General features: G+C 39.3%; 1 protein-coding gene across 2 annotated transcripts in view; it reads left to right on the plus strand.

Annotated features, from left to right (window-relative positions):
- Positions 1 to 6017: 6017 nt before the first annotated feature.
- Positions 6018 to 24657, plus strand: part of Nsun6 (NOP2/Sun RNA methyltransferase 6) — a 49191-nt gene continuing 30551 nt past the window's right edge. For both annotated transcript variants that reach the window (XR_015046565.1, XM_021153385.3), the window contains exons 1-6: positions 6018 to 6402; positions 8003 to 8158; positions 13532 to 13611; positions 16025 to 16134; positions 17653 to 17806; positions 19492 to 19573. Coding sequence is in view for 1 of the 2 variants with exons in the window: in XM_021153385.3 (XP_021009044.1) it covers positions 6328 to 6402; positions 8003 to 8158; positions 13532 to 13611; positions 16025 to 16134; positions 17653 to 17806; positions 19492 to 19573 (657 nt within the window). In the remaining variant the exon portion in view is untranslated. The remainder of the gene's footprint in view (positions 6403 to 8002; positions 8159 to 13531; positions 13612 to 16024; positions 16135 to 17652; positions 17807 to 19491; positions 19574 to 24657) is intronic.

The raw sequence follows: 24657 nt of genomic DNA on the forward strand, positions 1-24657 counted from the left end.
CCCGCCCCGCCTCCCCACCTACGCCCGGGACCACCCATCGCCGGAAGGTCAGCACGTGACGTCGGCGCGCTGACGTCAGCGAGCGCCTGGGACGTGGCGGGTCCTCCCTGTACACTTCCGGTGTGCGGATGGTGGGCGGGCTTGGCGTCCGCGGAGGCTGGAAGTGGCGGATCTGGGGATTTCCTCGCCGCGCGCTCCCTCTCCTGTCACTCTGAAGAAATGAGGACTGAGGTCCAGAGCGGCGGTCATCCCCGCGGCCTGGCCACCGCGTCCCTCGCTGCTGACAGCCTGAGGAACCTGAGCTGGCGCGGTCCTCTGACTGAAGCGGAGGAGTGGGTTTCCGTTCCTGTCCCAGTGTTGGGATTCTAGGGTGATTCTTAATTCTGAATGGAATTGATAGGGACGTGCGTGCTGGAATGCCTGTAGCCAGGGTCCAGTTAAGTTTCTCAAATCAAAGTGCCATCAGTTTGGCCAAGCCTTAGGTGTGGTTAGTTGATCTCAAAATCCTTACCAGTTGAAACGACATTTCATAGGCCAGACTAGTCCTTGAGGCCACCTGGCGGGCCCCACATAACCAGAGAAGCCTGCCAGCCTGACCTTTTAACGCCTTAAACTATTCCATGACCTGTTCCAAATAAAACAAGTGAGTGTGGCTTAAGATGCCCTGCTAGTGGCCTGGCGTGGTGGCGCACGCACAGGCAGAGGCAGGCGGATTTCTGAGTTCGAGGCCAGCCTGGTCTACAGAGTGAGTTCCAGGACAGTCAAGGCTACACAGAGAAACCCTGTCTCGAAAAACAAAACAAAATAAACAAAAAAAGATGCCCTGCTAATGCTACACTTTAAAGGCTAGTGAAGACTTGAAGACTCGGGTACAAGATCACAACAACTCCAGCCTCTCCCACGGAGGAAAAGATGTACTGATCCCGTTCAAACATAGCTTTAAATGATCATCCGTTGGACTATAAATTTGAATGAGTTTGTGGTTGTGCAAACAGGTTTAAAGGATCATTTCTACTCTTGGCTTCATTACTAAAAAGCCGACTTAAGATTCTCTAACGCCCATTTCAGGGGAGAATTTAGAAATTTGAAAGTTTTGCTAACCTAAAGGAAAAGAAACTTACTCTGACTGAAACAAATGATAGATGCTCACAAATACAGTTGAATATTGCCTAAACTAATAAATGCTGATGCATGTACTGATGTTAGGAAAAAATGGAACTTGTTTATACTGTACATGTGTATTGACTATATATGTATGTATGCATACATATATATATGCAATACATTATATATATACACACACATATATATAATGCTTGTCAAAAATTTAATGAAAATAGAAAAATCTGAGCATATGCTTCTTAAGTGTAGCTCAAAAACTAAATACTTTTTCTTTAAATATCCCTTTAAGGTTTTGTTGAGACTAATTTCAGTGTTGCCTTTGGTATACAAGAGGTAATATTGATCTGTAGCATGGTGCCACTTGAAAATGAATATAGTTTGAGTTCATGAGATAAGAATAACTTCGTGAAAATATTATGAAATGACAACTTTCACTGAAGTATAATCCCATTAAAATGTCTCCAACAAAATATGTTATAAGTACTAAATTAGAATAAAATAAACTGAAGTTTCAAGGAAGTAAAATGTTAACTTACAAGGCCTAAAAAAGGGACAATTATATAGATTTCTTAGGAGGAACCAATGTAAACTGACCAGGTGATACTTGGAAAAACTTGATATATTTGGCATTGAGTTCAACTTATTAATCAGTTAAGTTAGATCAGTTTGTACAGACCTTGAAAAAAAGAGTTCAAGAAACTGTGTGTTCTGCCAGCTCAGGAAAAAAAGCCACTCTTCAAAAACATCAAACATTTTCATGTCAATTACGATTTTAATCCAGTTTGCTGATTTCTAGATGAATCACAGTTGATTGAGTGCCCATAAGGAAGTTCTTTTCTGCCATATGGTCGAAGAAATCAATATAATTTCATTCAGGAATATCCTATTAGACATTTTTAGATGCTGTAGATGATTGATTGTTGAAAACAATATATCATTCTTGAAAGTAGAAAAGAATGTATTGATAAATTTCTGATGAAACTGTTTTAAAATTCACAGAAGTTACACAATACCTTGAGTTTCATAATTTTTGCTAGACCAAAATATCTTTTAAGTTTATGACTCTGCTCCTATGTGAGCAGTGTGGCTTGATCTCTCTCCTCTGTACTTCTGGGATCACCATAGCAAGTCTCCCCAGAGTTTTCTCCAGTGAGTCTCCCAACAGGTGCTTGGAAGCTGTCACCTTGTGCTTATCATTTGGGAACATGCTTACTGTCTTCCTGGATCCAGGGAAGGCACAGTGGTTTGTAAAATACCCTTTGTAGGATGGTTTTGAAGCTGACCCATTTTGTGCAATGCTCATGGTCCTCTCCTCTTTATAAACAATGCACCCTGCCCTTTGTTATAATCTTGTACTTAGGGCGAGGCCTATTACACATTTATATAACCTCCCATTAAAAACAAGGAAATCTGCACTCCTCCCTTACATAGACTAGTTAACTCCTGATCTGTTTGAATTTGGGTCACTTAGTTCTTCCTTGACAGCCATTCCTCCAACACAGGTATAAATATATCTTAACATGTAGTGAAGGTTGCCCTTTTCCTACACTCTTTAAATCAGTTCATGTAATTTGTTTGGTCTGTAGTAGCACTATAAAGTATGAAATATTATATCCACTTAATGGATCTGAAAAATGAAATATAAGAACTTTAATAATTTGCCCATGGCTGCAAGAACTGGAATATGAACCACAGCAGTTTAGATCTCTAGTAAAATTCTTAACAATTAAGAAGTTACTCACTCAACAACCTGATAAGCCCCATATTCTAAAGTTAAAAGCATTTTATTTTCAGAATCTTTACTGTTTGTTTCTTTCTCAAATGTTAAGTACACATTCAGGATCAAAGAGCAGGTATTTAGGCTTGTAGTAGCTGGACTGCTAAGTCTTCAGAGAGGTCTGGCTTGCAGGGAGTTTAGTCCTTAGTGTTCCACAATAGCAGCAGGAGAAATGAGGAAATCCCAGTAAGGTGTGGATTATAATTTATAGAACTAATGATGAGTCAGTCCAGACGTTTGTGTGCTTAATTCTGGCAGCATTTTGAACCAGATTCTATTCATTCATTCATTTGGCTTTCCAAACACTGTAGGTTCTAATTTGTAGTTTCTCAGATGAGGCCAATTGTATTAGAAAAGCTGAGATACTGTATTGACAGGATTAGATTTGTGGCTAAATGGATATGCAAAGATGTTATGTTATCTTTACAGAACTCTTAAGATTATCAGGAAGGGGTGGGTGTTAGAAGTGCCTATAACTCTGTCTCTCACAAGGTTGAGACAGTAGGATTGTGAATCAAGAAGAGCCTGGGCTAAATAGGGATGTTTGTCTTAAAAAATAAACAATGAAAGAAATGAATGGTACTAAGTAGAAATTCTAGTTAGTAAAGTGCCTGCCATGCAAGCATGAGGACCTGATTTTTAGATGCCCAGCACTTGGATTCATCATCATCACGGTCGTCATCATCCAGCTGAACCAGGAGTGTGAGTCAGTAATTCCTGCACTGGGGAGGCAGAGACATGACGTGCAGATCCTTTGAGCTTGCTGCTGGTCAGTCAATCCAGTTAAGTCAGCCAGCTCCAGATTCAGTGAGAGACCTTATCCCAAAAATGAAAGCTGCGAGTAATTGTAGGTACACATCAATATGTGGTTTCCACATGTATGTGCACATATGTACATCTGGACCTGCTCTCTCTCTCTCTCTCTCTCTCTCTCTCTCTCTCTCTCTCTCTCTCTCTCTCTCACACACACACACACACACACACACACAAGAGAAAAGCATTGAAAGAAAAAGAAGTTTCCTGTAATGGAAAAGTGTAGAATCAAGAATTAAGTCAGTCCCCCAGATCAATCTGAAATAAAATCCTCAGAGATAAAATGAGGTCATAACCAAGCTTAAAATGATGATATTACATCATATTTATTTCTCCCACCGGTCCCTGCTTGGGGGCCCATCTACCCCTTTAAAGATCATAAAGTCTCTGTGACATTTGCATGTTTATATAGGAGTCTTCCATTGCTTAGACAGAACATCCCCACTCTACTAACTGCAGATTTACAACATGTTTTCTGGTCACTGTTCAAGTGTTCTGAAGTAGTGAACTACTTCATATCAAATACATATTTAACAACAGTTTCCTTTTCTATTTCACAAAGGTGTCCGTGTTTGATTAGTCATTCAGGGAGTGCCCTTTATATGTCAAACAATGAGTATTCTATGTGGAAATGAAATTTCTCCCTCATGGACTTTCAAGTTCACGTTTTCTTTCTTTTTTTTTTTAAAGACTTCAACTATATCTAGTGTCAAGGTTACTACAAAGTTGTCTGTTGAAATTCCTTTGTGTGGGTGGTCTAGCCCTCTGAATCCTGGGCAAAGCATTTCATGTTGCACCAAGATGTCATTTACCTGTTCTCCCTGCCTGACTGCAGCAGAACAGGCTACCCTTCCCAGGTCAGACTGTGCTTAGTGACAGCAAGGATAGAGTGCACATAGGCACATAACCTTTCCCAGAGTTTGATTCACCTGTGCCCCCTTGGCTGCTTTTATATTGGGTAGCTCTATGAAACTAGTTCTATGCTAACTGCTGTAGATTCATTTCACAGCCATATAAAATAGTGTGGTGGTTCCTGGAGGGGCGGCTGCCTGTCCTGCTGTAAGCAAGCCTGGCAAACGAATGTATTTCTTCAATCTGGACTTGTCAAGTTTTTCTTTAGCCACATCACTCTTATTTGGGCGTGAATAGATGTTTATGTCCTGTCAGGCATGTCATGCAACACTTAAAACCTGTGTCCCAGACACATTCTGTTAGTTTCAGGTGATGAAGTCAGGAACGAATCCCATGCATTGACCACAGATACACGATCTTGTGGAAAGACTGGGTACTTTTTTAGAAACTGGCTTACTGGTCTATAGCCTATTTTCTTTTTCTGAGATCGTGGAAAGTTATTACAACTCTTGGAACTTTCTTTTACTCCTTGAAAACTGCTTATAACCATGTGCTGAGCGGTGGCAGTGTCTTTGTTATGGAATTTTCACCTAGTAAAGACTTGGTGTGTCATAGAAAGGAACAGTTATATATATTTTAAAGCCAGTGTGAAAACTTAAAAGATTAAACACACACCAAGCAAAAACCTCCTCTATAGTTACCTATGAAATATGGCTCAGAACAACAAAAAGCACAAAACAAACAAGCCAAAACAAGCAAACCCCTAACCCAGTGGCAATGGAGACAAAAGTATTCATCATGTTCAAGCATAAAACATCCCACTGACTTTGGTTAGTTATTTTTAAACCCTTGTCACCTCATTACCATCAGGGAAGTCACATCAAGATTCTTGTGCCCTAAAGCACGTTAACTAGTAGCTTCATGGCTAGTTGCAAACACTATTAGGGGATTTTAAGTTGTACCTGAGTACTCACGGGTATTAGCACATTCAAGAAAATATGGCTATTAGGGTAGGAGATATGGCTCAATAGTTAAGAGCACTTGTTCTTGCATAGTGCCCAGGTTCCATTGCCAGCACCTGTATGTTGGCTTACAACCTTCAGATCCTGGGTTTGATCAAAGAGGCAAGCACATGCACTCAGGCAAAACATTCATATTCTTGACATAAATAAGTCTTTTAAAAAGAAAAAAAATGTGTCCGAGGGAAGCCTCCACCGCTACTTGTACTGGGACAATAAATGGAAATCTCCCTTATTTCAGGTTAGTGAGGTATCCAGTTCAACCCCGCATTCAAGAGTCTCAGCGAGTCCCAGGATGTACCCGGCACAGTCCTTCCTAGGAAAAGCTCCACCCTCAGGGGAGGTGATTGGCAGATGCAGGTTGGGCACGAACAGAAGGCTGGGCAGCGGGTGCCGGAAGTGACGAACGCAGGAAGCGACTTTCTGTTCCGAGGCTGGGGGTGCGGTTTTGGAAAATAGCATGTCAGAGTGGAGCTAGGCGCTGTCCTTTTCCGATCTGCGTTTAGGTACACTTTTTTTGTCACCAAGTCCTGTTTGGCGCAGTGTCGCAGTTCGGAGCTGTGTCACAGCATCCCAGAGAACGACAAACCTTGGGCCCTGCTCATTCCAGAACTCAGCACTGAAAGGCATTCTTGTGCTCGTGCATTGGCTGGCAACGCTGAAATTCGGAAATAAAGACTGCTTCCCAACATTTTCTTGGACAACTTAAAACAGAAAAAAAAACAAAAAACAAAAAACAAAAGAATGTATGTATTTCCAAAGATATCTTTGAGACCTGAAGTTGAAAACTATCTCAAAGAGAGCTTTTTGAACGAGGAGGTAGGTCACGCACATAGATGTTTGCCAAAATTCTGATACAACTTCTGTGGAAGCAGAAAGAAGGGGAGTATGTGGTTAGTTTTTTCCACTACTTTGTTGGAGTCTTTAAAAACAGTGTTCTTTTCTTTCTTTTTTTTTGGTCACCATTGATGCTTACTGAGATGGAGATAAATATATGGGCTCACATTTAGATGTAAGACAAAAGAAAGTGTTACGTGCCTGTCAGCCCTTAGTACTGAAGGGGTAGTAAAATCAACCAGAGAAGTTCCCTGGCCACACAACTCAAGACTTCCACAGTAGATGCACTTGTTCTGTTAAAGTACAGGCTCTTGTACTTATTCAGCTGAACAGGGCACTTTGAGTGCCTCATTAAATGCCATCAGTTGTTTGATTGGAAATGGTTACAATTTAGTCTAATAAATCATGGTAGAGTGATTTGGTTTCATTGTTAGACCAGAGTCTAAGCAGTCCTCTTACTCATCCAAACTGACATAACTGTCAAGCAACTAAAGTTCATATATAATGATTAAAAAGTCCGTTTTAGAAGCTATCCATCCATCCATCCACCCATCTATCTGTCCTTCTTTCATCTATCTATTGAAACAGAGTTAGAGAGGCAGGCAGATTTCTGAGTTTGAGGCCAGCCTGGTCTACAAAGTGAGTTCCAGGACAGCCAGGGATACACAGAGAAACCCTGTCTCGAGAAAACTCAAAAAAAAAAAAAAAAAAAAAAAAAAAGAGGGTTTCTCCACATAGTAGTGGCTATACTGGAACTCATATGGTAGACCGGATTGGTCTTGAGTTTACTGTGATCCACCTGCCTCTGCCTCCTGAGTGCTAGGATTACAAGCTTGTAATCCACTGAACCTTACTGGAAAATGTTGATTTTGCATGAGTTACCTTGAATTAATTCTTACTAATAAAGCTTAAAGCTTAATTTATTCTGTGAAAATTGAATGGGTTATAAGTACTTTCGAAGGTTGTCTTGGGGCATCAACCTTAAGTGAAAATCACTACATTGGTTTGGCAGGCGTGTCTTAAAGAGTGTTAGTTACGGGCCACACTTAGCACAGACATTCCCAGTGAATATCGATTGCCTTCTAGTAAAATATCCCTGCATGCTCTAACCACCTTACCCCAACCCCTTGGCAATGTGGATATTTTTCTAAATTTTTGGTTCTTTAGCAAAAATCAATCCACTGAAATGCTCTTTAGTGTTATTGGAGCTGGGATTTTAAAACTTATATTGTTCATAGGATAAACGATATGGAAAGAGAAATTATTTTATGCTTATTTCAAGGAGTCTTAGGAAGTATATATTAAGAGAGGAAGGGGGGCATTCAGTGGTCAATTTCAACAGTTTTAGAATGATGAACATTATTTTATGAAGGATTGATGCAATCTTTCAGGTAATCTCCTTTCCAAACCCACACGGTATGACAGCTTAAATGAAGAAAGGCCGTCCCATTTGTAAAACAGTTTGGAAAGGAAAGGAGTAATATCAACCAAACTAAGCCTTAAGTTTAACTTAACATTCCTTAAGTATGTTAATACTGATGACTACACACTGAAGCCGAGACCTGACTTCTTCTTACTGCAGGCTGTGTCTGCTTCAAGCAGACAAGAAGCAGAAAGGAAGTTTGAGACTCTGCTGCTTCGCCTGTCACACCCTCCGTCGTTGACAACTGTCAGAGTGAATACGCATTTAGGCTCAGTTCAGCATGTCAGAGGTCTGCTGCTTGAAGAGCTCCAGAAGGTTGGTGCAAGTGTGATGTGCTGGGCAGCCACACTTCTTTTCTTTAAAGATTTATTTATTTATTTTATGTATGTAAGTACACTGTCACTGTCTTCAGACACACCACAAGAGGGCATCATATCCCGTTACAGATGGTTGTGAACCACCATGTGGTCCCTGGGAATTGAACTCAGGACCTCTGGAAAAGCAGTCAGTGCTCTTAACCACTGAGCCATCTCTCCAGCCCTTGCAATCATACTTCTATTCTCTGCTGCACCACATGCCACAAAATCCCATGGATAGTAGGATAGTCTGTTGTTTTAAACTTGCTTATATCCAGAGTTTATTGTTCTCATATAATTTTAAACAAGCATAGCCTAAGAGTTAAAGAAATATATTTGAGAATTAGGTGTTCAATTAAATCATAATCAACTATATGATATGTTGACAACATTTCAGTGGTACATGTCAATTAAGTATATAATGTTACTGCAATTCATAATATACTTATACTCAAAATAGCACTGTATTGAATAGAGATTTAAATATTTGTGAATATTCCAGTTGCATAAATAAGAACATTAAGTTATGAAAGTTGTTTTAAGGTTATGAGAGATGGAGTTAGATTGAGTCTAGGATTCCTGCTTCTAAACTTATTAGAAGATTAGTATTTAGGCTAAGTTCTAAGCCCTCTTGGCTTCATTATAAAATATATACAGAGGTTCATTCAATCCTTAAACCTACTTGCATAATGAGCAACATATATTGATTACGACTGATTGTACATTTAAGAAGTGTTCAGATATGAGGATACGTGCTAAGTCATTGTAGAATTACATGTGTTTTTAAAATGTTTATTGAGTGAGCCAGTGAGTTTATCAGGCATACTTATAGAGCCTGGGTGAGAGGTACTTATTGGAAAGTGGCTGGCTCTGAACAGGCACTGCAAAATCCCACCCCATCATGGGTGATGAGCTCATAGAAGCTGCATCATGGAGGCACACTTTCCGTTCACCACCTCAGGAGTTTATTATTGTGGTTAACTCAATTAAACATATATGTCTTTTATAAAATCCAAGAATAGGACAATATGAGGTCCTGGGAATTGAACTCAGGACCTCTGGAAAAGCAGTCAGTGCTCTTAACCACTGAGCCATCTCTCCAGCCCTTGCAATCATACTTCTATTCTCTGCTGCACCACATGCCACAAAATCCCATGGATAGTAGGATAGTCTGTTGTTTTAAACTTGCTTATATCCAGAGTTTATTGTTCTCATATAATTTTAAACAAGCATATGATTTTAAGATTTTTAACCAATATGTTTTGTCAGTATTGCTCATGTTCTAGGTGGAAACAGGATTGTAAAGTGACATTTTATGTTGTGTAAGCAGAAAAGTAATATCTGGTTATGTTGTTTATATTGGGAACATATTGTTCATATTATTACTTATTTGTTGTCAAGAACTTTATATTTTGTGTTTTTGACACTGTGCTCTGAAATTTGTCTCCAACAAAATGTAAGGTTGGAGGGAAATTGACACCAGAGGTATTTGCTCATAAATCACATGTTGTAGTTATAAAGTATTCGAAGTCACATAACTGGAGGGTGTAAGAACATCTGGTCCCGTCTAAGTTTCATATAAATTAAACACAAGACAAACATGATTACAGATCCAATTGTGTATCACTGGCTGATAGCAGTGTGATATGAACACAGCCATTAGAATATTAGTATGTTAATGGCCACTAGCATTGGCTGAATTATCTCTTCTGGGTGTGTGTACTTGTGTGCACATGTGTGCATGCCTGTGAAGGTCAGAGATCAACCTTGAGCATTGCTTCTCAGATGCCACCCATGTTATTTTTGAGACAAAGCCTCTCTTTGGCTGGGAGCTCACCAACTTCCCCGGGTTGGGGTTTGCTTCCACTCTTGGCTTTGTTTTTCAACCCCAGCATAGGCGTTAGAGGCTAAGCTGAGGTCCTGATGCTTTCATGGCAAACACTTTCCTGACTGCAGAGCCCCAGGCCCCTTCCTTTTTCTTTAATTTCATCCTCTTCATGGAGTATCTGCCGTGCCGTGCTCTCTTTGAGGATAGTTCTGTAATTAGGTTGTGACAGGTGAAGATAGTATCAGAAGAACCAGGTAAGACTGAGGATTCACCTCAATTTTAAGACCTTGCCTAACATGTACAAGGCTCTGGTTTTGAGCCTCAGCACTATAAATACAGCTTCCCAAAGCCCAGGTATAACATGTGATGTGTGATACTAAGAGTTAGTATACTAATTAAACAAAACATAAAGATGTTTCCTTATTGATAGTGATTCTGTTGTTGAGAGTAATAAGAGATATAAAATATAATCAGCTCCTTTAAGCAACCAAAATTATATATGCACAGCCACAGTAGGAAAGCAACTGTCTTCAGAGTATTGAAAGGGATGGGACAAATCTAGATTGCTTTTATTTCTAACAACTATTCTACTCTGGTATCTTAGTCTGAGAGAAACAGTATTTAAGGAGCTAAGGTTTAGAATAGGATAGAGTCACTCTAGACTTTGGTCCTTTTCCTTACAATTAAATCGAGACGATGGGCTATTGAGATAGCTCAGTGGGTTAGGGCACTTGTATAAGCCTGGTAACCTGAGTGGGATCCAGGACCCACAGAAAGGTGGCTGCTGGGAAAGCCAACTCAGTAGAATTGTGCTTTGACCTCCACATACACACGGAGCCACACACACACCTCCACATACACACACAAACTAATAGAATAAATCAACATAAATAAATCTGAGCAGCAGTTCCCATATGGTTGTGTCTGGATGGGAAACTAATAGACCAGAGCCTAGCTCTAGAGGGAGAGGGGATCAGGAAGGCGGAACTGGATACTTCCTTCTCCTTCTACCCCAAACTGTGTGCCAAGAGTAGCTCAGAGGGAAACAGCGGTGTTCTATGCTCCCATTTCTCTGGTCCACTTACTGGGATTTAAGAATTTTAACATCCCTTAGCTAGTGAGAAGGAAGAAGCAAGAACCTTTCTACATTAGAGTTGGTAAGGTAAGGTAGTGAGACCTCTGGAAAAATCTAGCCTTCTCCTAAAGAGTTATGTAGAAGTGTACAGTGTACTCCAGTGATTCCACTCCAAGGACCCTATCTGAAAAGGTAAAACTTGTGTCCACAGACTTCTCGCCATGAGTTTACATAGCAGCATTATGTTTAGTAGTGAACGGGGGATATGATCCCAGTAGTGACAGACCAGTATCACAGTGTAAGCAATGTGATTAGCTGGTCAGCAATGTAAGTGGTTAGTAACATATACAAGGATAGGGATTAACCTTAAGACTTGAGGTAAGAGCTATCACATCTTCTATTACATAAAATGATTAGGAAATGTAAATTAATACAGAAAGATGAATAGCTGCCTAGGACGGTAATGTGGGATGCTGGCGAATGCTCATGGAGGAGTTTTCTGGGAGAATGGTAGTAACCTGAAACTGGATTGGGGTGATGATTGTACAGTTCTTTACCTAACCTGTATGTGAAATGCAGTTTATGATGTAAATTGTACCTTTGAAAGGAGGTTTTAAAAAAGGCAAGGGTGCGTGGGTGGAGTGGTATGGTAGGTAAGGGTGCTTGCTGCCAAGCCTGGTGACCTATGTTTACTTTGTTATTGTTTTAAAAAGTAAAGGGTAGAGGAAAGAAACTGAATGACATCAGGCCATGTACTTGGCCTGGCAAAAACAGTTCATTTGTGTTGCTTTGTGGGGCAGTCACTTGCATGGTTCTCTTTTCATATCAGGTTTACTTTTTCTGATGGAAAAGGAAGAGAAAAATGTTGACATGACAGATTTGTCTCTATGTAAAATAATTTCTGTACTGCAAAGCAGAAATGCGTGATAAAATTCATCTCCTCTTTGGGAATATCTCGTTACAGTAGTTTCACTATATGCTTATCAAATGATGAAGCAGAGAAGGAAGGGAAGGGTTTGCCATTCAGCTTGCCCGTCAGTCATCTGCTGAGTGTGGTCATAGTCTGAGATATCCTCTGGAAGGAGCAGGAGAGATCTGCTGAGTGTGGTCATAGTCTGAAATGTCCTTTTGGAGGAATAGGAGAGCTGTTGGCTTGGTGAACTAAAATAAGGAATTTTTTTCTCGCTTTTACACACTTCTAATTGGTGTGGATTCTTCCAAGTGACACAATGAGTTTTATTATTACTCGTTCAGGTAGTATGGGTGAATTAGTAACTAGGTAAAGCAGAGCCTTCAGGTGTAAACTTCTCAGATATTTGCATATTTTCTTCCACAGACTACACTTGGTGCCTGTTCTCTTATCTACCATCTGTGCTTTATCATGATGATTGGACGGTGCCTAGTCTAATTCAGCCTGCATTAGAATAGGCCTGTTCATATTTAGCAGCACATTTTCAAGGAAAAATAACCCTGGTGTATGTTGATTGGTAATTTTACATGATATGAACACTGGCACGAAAGTTGATCTCAAACTTGTAGTGTATCTGTAGGATTAGAGATGCCCACATTGAGTCATGTGAGGCGTGCCAGTAGCTCTTTGGCCCTGCATGTATTTCTAGTCTAACCAGCTAAGTATAATAGATTTTGAAAATTCTGACCTTTTTGATATCAGTAAAATCTACATGGTGTGCAATGTTGGTGGTATGTGTCATATTTAGTAATTTCACAATACAGACTAATATCTTTAATATCCTATTCTGAACCTTTCTAAATGGCTCTCTGTGCGTATGAGTTAGGATTGATCAGGCATCACTTACTGGATAGCTCAGTTCCCTTTACTCAGGGTCATCTTTCCTTATCTTGAGTGCTAGGATTACAGATGCACACCACTGTACCCAGCTTAGAAAACGGTGTCAGCATGTAACTGTAAATAGAATATATGTTTTCAGAGTAAGTCACTTAAACGTGGTTTGTGTTTTTACAATTGAACAGTACACAGAATTAAATCCTGTAAAGAAGTCCGAGCTGGGTGTGGTAACCTATGCCTGTAACTTCAGCCCCTGCAGAATGTGAGACAGGAGAATTGAAAGCTTGAGGCAAGTGTGGGCAACATAGGGAGATTCTAACTCAAAATTCAGCACTTGCTAGTATGTCCAGCCCCTAGCACTTCTTCCCACTAACATCAGGATGATACTGACTCAGAGAAGAAATAGTTAGAAATGTGTTTAATGTTACAGTATTCCATGAAGTATGTTGGAATAGCCCTAAATCAAGTTGCCCACAGTGGGAGGTGGTGACATGGTGAACCCTGTGAGGTTTACCAGTTGCATTGGGTGCTGTCTCATTGTGTGCATGGTGACACAGAGAAGCCTGTGAGGCATACCACCTGCACTGGGTGCTCTGACACTGTGTGTGTTTGTTCTTAACAGCAGTTTGGTGAATCCAGCATTCCTGTTGTTCAGCATCCAGCCCTCCCGGATGTCTTGCTCATCCCCATGACTGGACCAAGGTTTGTGGCTGTTTCCTTTTCTCTTTATTCTCCTAAATTAAAATTCGTCCCAAGATGTTTGCTTGTTGACTATATTGCCTGCAATTTTAGAGACTCTCTAAACCCAAAAGTCACAGATTTGTGATCACATACTTCATGCTCCATCACGTCTTGTGGCACGGGACCAGGACTCTATCTGACGACCTTGATAATAGTGGATCTTCCATCTGTGTAGTGTAGTGATGGACTTCATTCTTACTTTTTAGATGCTTCGTTTTGTTTACGTATGTTTCTTTTATAAAAAGATTTACTTTTATTTTATGTGCACAGTAATTGTCAGCTTATATGAATATATACTATGTACATGTACCTCCAAAGGCCAGAAGAGGCCATCAGATCACCTGGAGTTATAGATGGTTGTGAGCTGGGAACTGAACCTGGGTCCTCTACAAGAGCAGTGCTCTTAACTGCTGAGCCATCTTCCCAGCTCCTGTTTACCTATAGTTCTTATGAGATTCCAGGATTAAAAAGTTTTTTGAGTTACAATAAATAAGTATTGTGTTTTATAATTGGGTTCGTAAAATTTTATATTGAACAATTATGTCTATTTACTGGTTGACATAATATATACGTGAGATGTGATTCTCCTCATTTACATATTTGGAAGATGGAAGATGTATTTTTGAAAGTTGAAAAAAGGCTTCCATATTATAAGAATGCCTTTCCCAAGTAGCACATGAAGGACCTTATTTATGCTATAAAGTGTTTCAACGCGTTATGGTAAATATAAAAATGCTCATGTTGCTAAAGCTTTGAAATACTTTGATAGTAATAAAACAATGGAAATACTAACTGCACACATACACACACACACATTTATATGTGTGTGTGTGTGTGTGTATATATATATATATATATATATATATATATATATATATATATACATATATGAGTGATGTATATTAGCTTGGGAAACATTCTTGTATTCTACTCTACCAGACAACCCAGGTTGATTCTGCTTAGTTCTGAATCAGTGACTGCAGTAGGTGATGGTCACAGGCCATTTGGTTTACGTTTTTTATATGGATGCAAAATTGCTGTTGATTAGGTTCAGCTTTTGGCTGTCTCTAATTCTAAACTAATAATCTTACTTTCATATAATTTCTTTCTTTCTCTCTCTGTCTCTCTCTCTGTCTCTCTCTGTCTGTCTCTCTGTCTCTGTCTCTCTGTCTCTCTGTCTCTCTGTCTCTCTCTCTCTCTCTCTCTCTCTGCTTTTCTCCTCACGAACAGTATGAGGTATGCATGATAGACAAGCTGTCCAGCACAGCCTGGCTTCCAAGGCTCAGTGCTCTGGCCTCAGCCTCTCTGCACTGGGGTTGTAGGCATGCCTCAGCACACTCAGGTTCATTTTGTTGCTGTTAATGAGCAGAATTTCAGTAGGCTTTTTTTCTTTTTACTTTATGAAAAACAAGACAGTTTTATCATTGTTGTCAAAGTGATGCAGTGACTATTTGAGAGTTGTGTAAACAGATCTGCAGAGTTAACTCTCATGATGATCTACTGTTCAGAGATTTCTGCTAGCCCTGGACTTGAACTCTGTTTTAAGAGAGGCCCATTGTCAATAGTTTATTTCGTAAGTTGTCTGTCTTCCCACTCTGTTTGTCTCCTTTCTCTTAATGCTGTTAGGAAGACAGTACTGCCTGTTAAATGACCACGCAGCTTTTCATGCCACACTCCTTCCTTCCACCAGAGGGCCCTCTTTTTCAGTTTTTTATTCTCTCTCTCTCTCTCTCTCTCTCTCTCTCTCTCTCTCTCTGTGTGTGTGTGTGTGTGTGTGTGTGCATGCGTGTGCGTGTGCGTGTTGGAGGACAACTTTCTCCTTTCTCATGGACCCATGTGGATTGAATTCAGGCAGTAGCTGCCTTTACCAGATGAGACATCTTTCCTGTATTTTTTTCTTTCTTCAAGTGTCTATTCTTTTTACCTTTTCTTTCTTGCTGTGTAAACTGCCATTCTGTTTATATCTGTTTCAAAGCTTTTTCTCTGTGATTTATTTAGGAAAAATCAAGACTTAGCATATAAAGTCTCTTTAAATAATATTTTTAATTTAAAGTTTTATATATTTATACTGTGTGTATTGCCCATATCCATCCACTAATATCTCTAATGAATCTTTTAGAAAGCTTATGGTGCTGGGCAGTGGCGCACGCCTTTAATCACAGCACTTGGGAGGCAGAGGCAGGTGGATTTCTGAGTTCAAGGCCAGCCTGGTCTAATGAGTGAATTCCAGGACTGCCAGGGCTACACAGAGAAACCCTGTTTCAAAACAAACAAACAAACAAAAAAACAAGCAGGCAAGCTTATGGTACTGGACAGATATTTATTCTGTAATTTTTTTCTTTTTTCTTTCTTCTTTTTTTTTTAACATTCCTAGGAAGAATATAGAAAAACAACAGTGTGAAGTGATTGTTGGCGCACAATGTGGCAATGCAGTATTAAGAGGAGCCCATGTCTATGTTCCAGGAATTGTGTCAGCTTCAAAATGTAGGTATAAGATTGAGGACACCCTACAATTCATGAACGTGATGGGTTGGAAATTTACATACATTAAATCTGCCTTTGTTAGATACTTCCTGAGAATTTTCCATGGAGGATTTTGTCCTATAAAAATAAATGTTATAATAACAGTTTTAACTATTTGCTTGACACAGTGCAGAGTCATTTGGGAAGGGACTTAGTGGGGAAATGTCTAGGTGCCATGGCTTTGGGCTTATCTGTGGCAGGTTGTCATGGTAATGACTATTGGAGTAGGAAGGGTTGCCTGGGAGTGGCAGCATCCCTTAGGACATGGGATCCTGGAAGTGTAGGGGTAGAGAAGGCAAGCGTTACTTACTGCTCTCTGCTCTTGAGTGAAAGTAAAGTGACCAGCAACTTCAAGTTAGGATCCACATAGACCTTTCTATCGCTGTTTGCTTTTCCACAGAAGAACTTAGATGATAGGACTTCTCTAGGGCACAGAGAAATACAGAACATAGAAGGGTAGTGAAGGAGACTGAATTGTGCAATGACACAGCATAGGTACCCTCATGCACATAGCACAAGCATGGATATATATGTGCACACAGACACATTTTATTTTTCTTATAAAAGGTGGTGAAGTTCCATTTAATACTCCTGATTTCACTATCTTAAAACCTCAATTCTGTCTCCTCTCAGGACATTCATGAGGGTGACATCCAGAATCCCAGACAGTGGCTTAAACTTGGCGTTCTTCTTGGGTTCACTCTGATAATGGTGAATTGCTTGTGCTTAACTGCTGCAGTGGACCCTTACTGGCTCGACTCAGGAAGCACTGATTTGGCTCTATAACAAATGTGGTCAGTTCCTGGACCTCACCCATCCTGTCTATGATGATCTGGAAAATGATTGCTTTATGGCCTGGCGTGACTCTGGTTTCTTTTTTAGTATACACTTTTATTGATTCCTTTTGTTGGCAACTTAAATGTTGAGTATTGAGTCATGATACTAAGATTTATATAGCAACTTTTACTTAGTATTAGATTTTGCGGAAATAAGTCATATAGATGATGCCTCCTGTTGAAGATTTAAATAGGATGTTTTGAGTACCATTTCTGTATTTTCTTTTTTTTTAGTAATATAAATTTTATCAATATATTTTTCTATACAGTTCTAGAAAATCTGTACACATGAGACAATTTATAGAGAGTATAGAATGGTAACTGTATCAAAGCCCAGAAAGTGACTTTTTAAAAATCATTCTATTTGTTTACATCTCAAATGATATCCCATGTCTGCATTTTCAATGAAAAACCAAACCAAACCAAACCAACCAAACAAACAAACGTATGTGTCCAGGTAGATGTTAGGGGATCTTTAAAGGCTCAGAGTTTAGAGGCTGCTGAGGATTGTGCTGACATAATGAGCCTGTTTGTCCTTTCTCTTGTCCAGAATTGGTATTTCTATAGATAACCGCTTTAGCTTGAAGGATTCTTACTTGTCTGCTAAAACACAGGTAACAGTTCGATTTTCTTCTCTTTCTAGTTATGAAAGCTGGAGATGTTATTTCCGTGTATTCTGATATTAATGGCAAATGTAAGAAAGGAGCCAAAGAATTTGATGGAACTAAAGTATTTCTTGGAAATGGAATTTCTGAACTGAGCCGCAAAGATATCTTCAATGGGTTACCTGATCTGAAGTATGTCACTGAACTCTGTAGGAGAAATAAATTCCTCTCTGTGGTTCAAAAAGCTCAAAACAGTGAAAAGGCATATTTTGTTACACTATATAAAAATTTCCATGACTTCAGCTGGAAAAAATGAGCCCATATTTCAATGATTTTTGGAAAGAGTTCCTTTTTGGTCAAAAAGGCAAATAGATTAAAAACCATAGCAGTAGGATGTGGCTGAAGCTCAGTGGTGAGTGCATTGCTGACCTGCCAAGAGGCCCTAAGGTTGGCCCTTAGCAGTGCAAAGCAAAGCAAAAGCCCAGGTAGTGACTGATCATACTGTAATTGGGTGAGAATTTTACCCGTCCCTTACAGTTTAATTGTTTAAACTTTAAAGTACAATGCTTATCTTAATAACGAATCAAATGAGTTGTCTTTTCAGTCATTCTCATTCTCATTTTATCAAAGAAAAGTTTAGTTTTAATGTAAATCAAATATAAAAAATTATTTTTAACAAAATAAATTAAACCTGAAGTATAACTTACATATGACTATTTATGGTCAAAACTAAATGTTCCAATTCTATTTTTTCAAGCCACACTGATATACAATTAGTTGTAAGTCATATTTGGATGTTGGTAGCGCTGAGTAGAATACAGCCTTGAACAAGTGAGGGCCTGCTTCGCCTGTTTTTTTGAGCTTGTTTTTGGAGAGCTGTGGAGCACCATTGCTCCGAGGTTGACTGCTGACATACATGCACTAAGCACTGTGAATTGAGCCGTTTAGAAGGGTTCCAGAGTCCTCATTCTGAACAGTGTCACATTGGAGTGGCCTTTCTATATGAACGAAGTCAATTCTCCTAAAGAAACAGATAGTTAGGCTGGCTGTCAGGGTCTAAGAAAAAACAAGCTTTCAAATGGCTAGAACCCGATTTCCTTCTTCTTAGAATGCTTTGTTGATACAGTAATGTCTTGCTTTGAGTGCCCACTTTAGTTGCTTGCTAATGGTGTGCTCTCATTTCAAATGGTGTTTCTAGTGACTGCTGAACCATGTTTGTTTTTCTGGTGGGAATAAAAGGTAACCATTCTTCAAAAAGCCTGTTGGCTACTCTGCAGTACTTGTAAGTTCTCTCCCACAGATAATTATGGAACATGCCGCTCAGATGCAGTGTTTGTCTATATGAATCACTGTCTACAATGCCTTCCTGTTCCCAGCAGCTCCACTGCCACTAGTAAAATGGAACAGAGGTAGAACAGGTCATCTGGGGACAGTGTCAGTACTGGATACACTGGGCATATTGGGCAGCTGTTCTGGAGAAGGATGGGAGTGGAGCAGGCCCTGCCTTTGTCAGTGCTCAGCATCAGCCTGAGCTTAGATATTTTTCCTTGTTTTCATATAAGTATCTAGCAGAGCGCCTTATACATTCAGTCATGCACAAAATGTGTTAGTAGATTAGAATAAAGAATTAGGTGTTCTTTGCCTTTTAACTTATTGAATTCTCAAAAGAATCTCTCACGCTTACTAAAATAGTTATGTAACTTTATTTATTTATTTATTTATATGAGATTCTCTTGTAAAATTCAAAACAATCAACAGGACCATTATAATTTGTTAAATAAAAAAACTCTTTAAATGCACAACAGCTTATATTTGATGAGTCTTTCCTACAAGTTATATACTATATGCAGACTAATATTTAATTTCTTATTTTTTAGAGGTATAGGCATAAGAATGACAGAACCCATATATCTCAGTCCCTCGTTTGACAATGTTCTACCCAGTTATATATTTTTACAGGTAAGAAAAATACTGAGTGGCATTGAAGCATTTGGATAAATTATTAGGAAGAATTTTTCTCTTATTAATATTCTTGTATCTCTTCATCTTCTGACCTACCGTTCTCAAATACCAAGATAGTTAGTTCTTCTGAGCACTCCTCTGAGCACTCTTTTCTATATGGATTTTAATATTCTGTCCTCTGTGTCTGAAGGTGATTTAATGATATGATATAATTGTTGCTCTTCATCTCAGAATGTTAATCATAAGTAATGCACATACTGATGTGTAGCTAAGGGTTCTAGTTGTGAGAGTAATGCTCAGAATTACTCAGATGGTTTGCTGCCAGCAGGGTTTTGTCAAGCTGTAATTAAGTGCTGGGATAGGATGAGCCATTTTGTCTTTTCCAACTTCTTAAGTACATTCATGGCCATCAACTCATTTTAAAGCTACTACTACATAAAGTAGAAATACCGAAGATTAGATCTGTTGGGGTTCTTAGTCAAGGTCACACTGCTAATAATAATTGGCAACATCTGAAGTTAAACTCGAGTTCAGGAGCAAAGTAGTTTCTTCTCTTCCCAGTATTAAACCAAAAGATACTACACAAATCTGGCAATTATTTCTGGACAAGACAAATCAAAAGTGATTTGTGTGTGTTATTACCTAATTGAACCTCAGGGCTGATGTAAAGTGATAGAACCTATAGTCTTCTGCCTGTTTGGCTGTGAATCACTTTGGGTGATTTTGTTTGCTTGGTTTGGTTTTGCTTGTGATCATTTCCAACACCCCATGACTCATGGTGAGTGTTTTCTGCACACCTTCACACTGCTAACATGAAAGAAGTCTTCATTTTCTCTTTGGTAAGATAAAGATATGCCTGCTTATCTTTTAGTTTAGTTTGGAAATTAGGAAGGAGAACTCTGTATAGTGTAAACTTCTTTTAGATCCCTTATTGTTTATACCAACTTGAGCTACCTTTCCTGATTTGGGGATCTATCTTTTTTCAATTGTATGTATGTGTGTATTTTTGCATTGTGGGCATGTGTGTAGGTACTCATGGAGGTCAGAATAAGGTGTTAGACAGACTCATGGAGCTGGAGTTACAGGTGATTGTGCACTGCCTAATATGAATTCTGGGAATGAACTCGGCTCCTCTTCAAGAACGCTATTTCTCTTAACTGCTACACCACCGTCAGAGCCCCCGGATTTCTGACTGTAAAACTAGCCCAGGAATGATTATAAAATATAAATCATGAAACAATTTGTAATCCATATTATCCATACAAGCCATAAAACAATTTTTTTCATTCTATAACAAAAGACATTAGACTACTGCTGGACTAAAGCTTTTATATTTGAAGATAGAGTTTAACTTTTTGCCATTTTCCTAGTGGCAACTGTTTTTGTTTTTTCCATATAATATATGTAGCAGGCCATTGATTAGCCTGTGAAACCAACTAAAATTATAATGATGATCACAATTAATGCATACTGAGTATTTAACTATGTTCCACTAGTCTTTCCTATATACTACTTCACGCATCACTTCAAAATCTCTAAGGTGATAGATAAGGCAACCGAGAGCTAAAGAGATAAAGTGTATAGTAGACAGTGGGCTAACTGTGCCTCGTTGACTGTGAAACAGAAACTGTACATTCTAACCCAGGTCTTTTAAAAATATTTATATTACATTATTATATTTATTTTAAATATTTATTATTTATACAAGTACACCATAGCTGTCTTCAGACACATGCCAGAAGAGTACATCAGATCCCATTCCAGATGGCTGTGAGCCACCATGTGGTTGCTGGGAATTGAAGTCAGAACCTCTGGAAGAGCTGTCAGTGCTCTAACCACTGAGCCACCTCTCCAGCACTGAACCCAGGTCTTTGATTCAAACGTGTCCTTGAAACATGACTCCTGGAGACCTGCACACATATTAGTACAGTGCTCAGTTAAGACACAGGCTCTAATCAAGTCTGAGCTGTTGGAATGTAGGCTCTAGGAAATTCCTGTGTTTCCTAAGTATTTCAAGTACTGCTTTTATAGCTTTGTGACCTGAGGTTAGTTGGTCTAAAAATTTTATTGATCTTTTAATATTAAATTTCTCTTTGCAAACTAGGTCAGAACCACCAGATTTTTTTTCAGTTGGAAAATGATATTTTTTCATACAATATATTTTGGTCATGTTTTTCCCCTCCTCCAACACCCAGTTCCTGCCAGGTCACTCTCTCTTCTCTGCCCATTCATCTTTATATTCTTTCTCTCTTTAAAAAAAAAAAAACAAAAACAAAAATAAAACACCCTCCCCCTCAGCAAACCCACAAAAACAAGCAAGCCACAGACCAATAAAACAGAAAAGAAAAAAAAATTAAAAAAGAAACAAAAAATCCACAAAAATACCACTGAGTTTGTTTTGTGTTGATTAACTGTCCCAGGGCATAGGGCCTGCTCTGGTATGTGGTTTATATTTATAAATACCCAGTGAGAGTCCATTGGAGAAGATTGATTTTGCCTTAGCAGCAATATCAGTTGTAGATAGCTTCTTGCTAAGATGTAGGACACTTCCTCTCAGTGCTGGACCTTCTCAGACTTGAATCTGTGCAGGACTTATGTGTGTGGCACAGTTTCCTTGAGTTCATCTGTGTATTGTCCTGTTGTGTCTTGAAGACATTGTTTCTATGGAGGTATCTGTCATCTCTGGCTCTCACACTCTTTCTGCCTCTTCTTCTGCATAGGTTCTTGAGCAGGCAGGGCTTTGGTGAAGATATCCTATTTAGGAGTACGTGGTCTAAAGTCACTGTTTTCACATTGTCCAGTGGTGAGTCTGTTAATTTTTGTCTATGCAAAACAAAGCTGCTCTGTTGAGGGTTAAGCCAAGCACTGATGTATGGATATAGCAGTATGTTATGAGGAATTCTTGTATTGTTTTGTTCCTTTAGCAGAATAATAATATTGGGTTTTCGCCTAGGCCCACGACCTGTCGCAGGTTCTTGCAAGTTTAGAAATGGGAGGTATGGGTTCCATCGTATGGAGTAAACCTTAAATCCAATAAAAATATAGTTGGTTACCCATTTAATGTTTGTGCCACTGCTGCACCAGTATATTTTGCATGCAGGTCACTGCTGTAGGTTGTGGGATTTGTAGCTGGAGATCTTGACAATTACCTTACTCCTTCAGTAGCATATAGAGTCCCTTCAGCACAAGGACTGGTGAAACTTCTGCTTAGGTACCAGCTTGACTTCTCAGTGCTTGGTGATATACATACATACATACATACATACATACATGCATGCATGCATGCTGTCTTTAGCAATAGAGTTTTACCCCGTCAGGTTTTAGACAACAACCAATAGCCTTGGCGATATCCTGTGATGTTTGGGGGTGTCTCCCATTCTTGCCTGCTGTTGGAGGTTTCACTTGGTGTCAAAAGCTATCCAGTTGGAGCATTGTCTCGCCTATTGTTTGGTGATACAATTTAGATCACCGTTTTATATGTATATATCTTAGGAAGCTTCTACAATAGCAGGGGTCCATATGGTTTTTCCAATGCACTTTCGTGTTGGTTGTCTCTCGCCACGTTTACCCTTCTCTCCCATCCCCCTCCCTATTTAATTTTATTCATTTTCCTTCTGTCTCTCTAGAACACTATATTCCATTTCCCTTTCTTGGGAATTCCTTCCCCTTCTTCTGGTTCCTTATGAAATACCAAATCTCTGTGGTTATTTGTAGTGTAGCATTACATTTTAAAGGATTTAAAGCTAACAGCTACACATAAGAGAAAACATACAATATTTGTATTTTGGGGTCTAAGGTTACCTCATCCAGGATGATTTTTTTCTTACTTTATTCATTTATTAGATGACCATCTAGGCTGTTTCCAATTTCTGGCTATTATGAATAAAACAGCAATTAACAGGAATGAACAAACATCTCTGTAGTAGGCTGTAGAGTCCTTTGGTTGCATGCCCAAGAGTGGAATAGCTGGATCTTGTGGTATACTAATTTTCAGCGTGTTAAGGAACCCTCATACTGATTTCCATAGGTTGTGTGCCTGTTAGCACTTCACACTAGCCGTGAATGAGTGGTTTCCCTTTTCCACAGCCTTGCCAGCTGTCATGTGCTTTATTGATCTTGGGCATTCTGACTTGAGTTAGATAAAATCTCAAAATAGCTTTAATCTACATTTCTCTGATGGCTAGGAAAAAACACTAATAGGGCAGCAGGAGAGAGCCAGGCCACTGGTGTTTGCACTGAGACACCGAGTCCCAGGGAGTAGAGAAGATGTGGAAGGAGGAGCTCCTGTAGGCAGGCTGTATGCAGCAAGACTAAGTCTGGAGAGATCAGAATGGAGGACAGGAAGAATAATGAAAATCACCTACCTTCGTCTCAGCCCTGTGTGGCCTTTGGGGTTTCATAGCTTTCAGTTTCTTAGAATGTTGTTTGATCTAGAAGAACCTGAATAGGTTGGTTGAATGTAGGTAACAATAGTTTCCTTAAGGAGTTTCAAAAAAGAAAAAAATGGTCAAAAGAGTAAGTTTTGCTTAAAATTTTAAAAATTTATATATTCATAATTTTTGGAAGGGACATTTGTTGCTGTGTGAAAGTCAAAGGACAACTCTTGACACCCTGTGGGACTTGCAGATTGAACTCTGACTATCAGGGTTGGTGGCAGGCACCTTCATCTGCTGAGCCATCTCAGTGGCCCACATTTAAGTTGTAGAATTTGAAAAAAAAAATCGTTACCATCATTATTGTTGAATTCTTACATATGTACTAGATTGTCAGAAATGGAAAAGTTTCACAGTTGTGCGCAATGGTACGAGAATACAGATGACGTTTTAGACAGATGTGCACTTTGAGATGACTGTGGTATTTACAGGTGGGTAAAGGAGCCTCGCTGAAAGGGCAGTAGGAGCACCATGCCAATCTGAGGGGTTTTATGTTTTTAATATTATTCTTAAAAACAATATTCAGAAGCTGAAATCACCCAGGGCGACTGAGGCAGAAGGGTGAGTAATGTGTGGCTTCCTTGGTGTAGAAAAAAGCTGCACCCAGAGCTTCTTCTCAAAATGAAGACACGTGCACGTGCGCACTAC

Source organism: Mus caroli, unplaced genomic scaffold (genome assembly GCF_978045245.1).
Source record: "Mus caroli unplaced genomic scaffold, Mus_caroli_1 scaffold_2, whole genome shotgun sequence".
NCBI classification, from domain to species: Eukaryota; Metazoa; Chordata; class Mammalia; order Rodentia; family Muridae; genus Mus; species Mus caroli.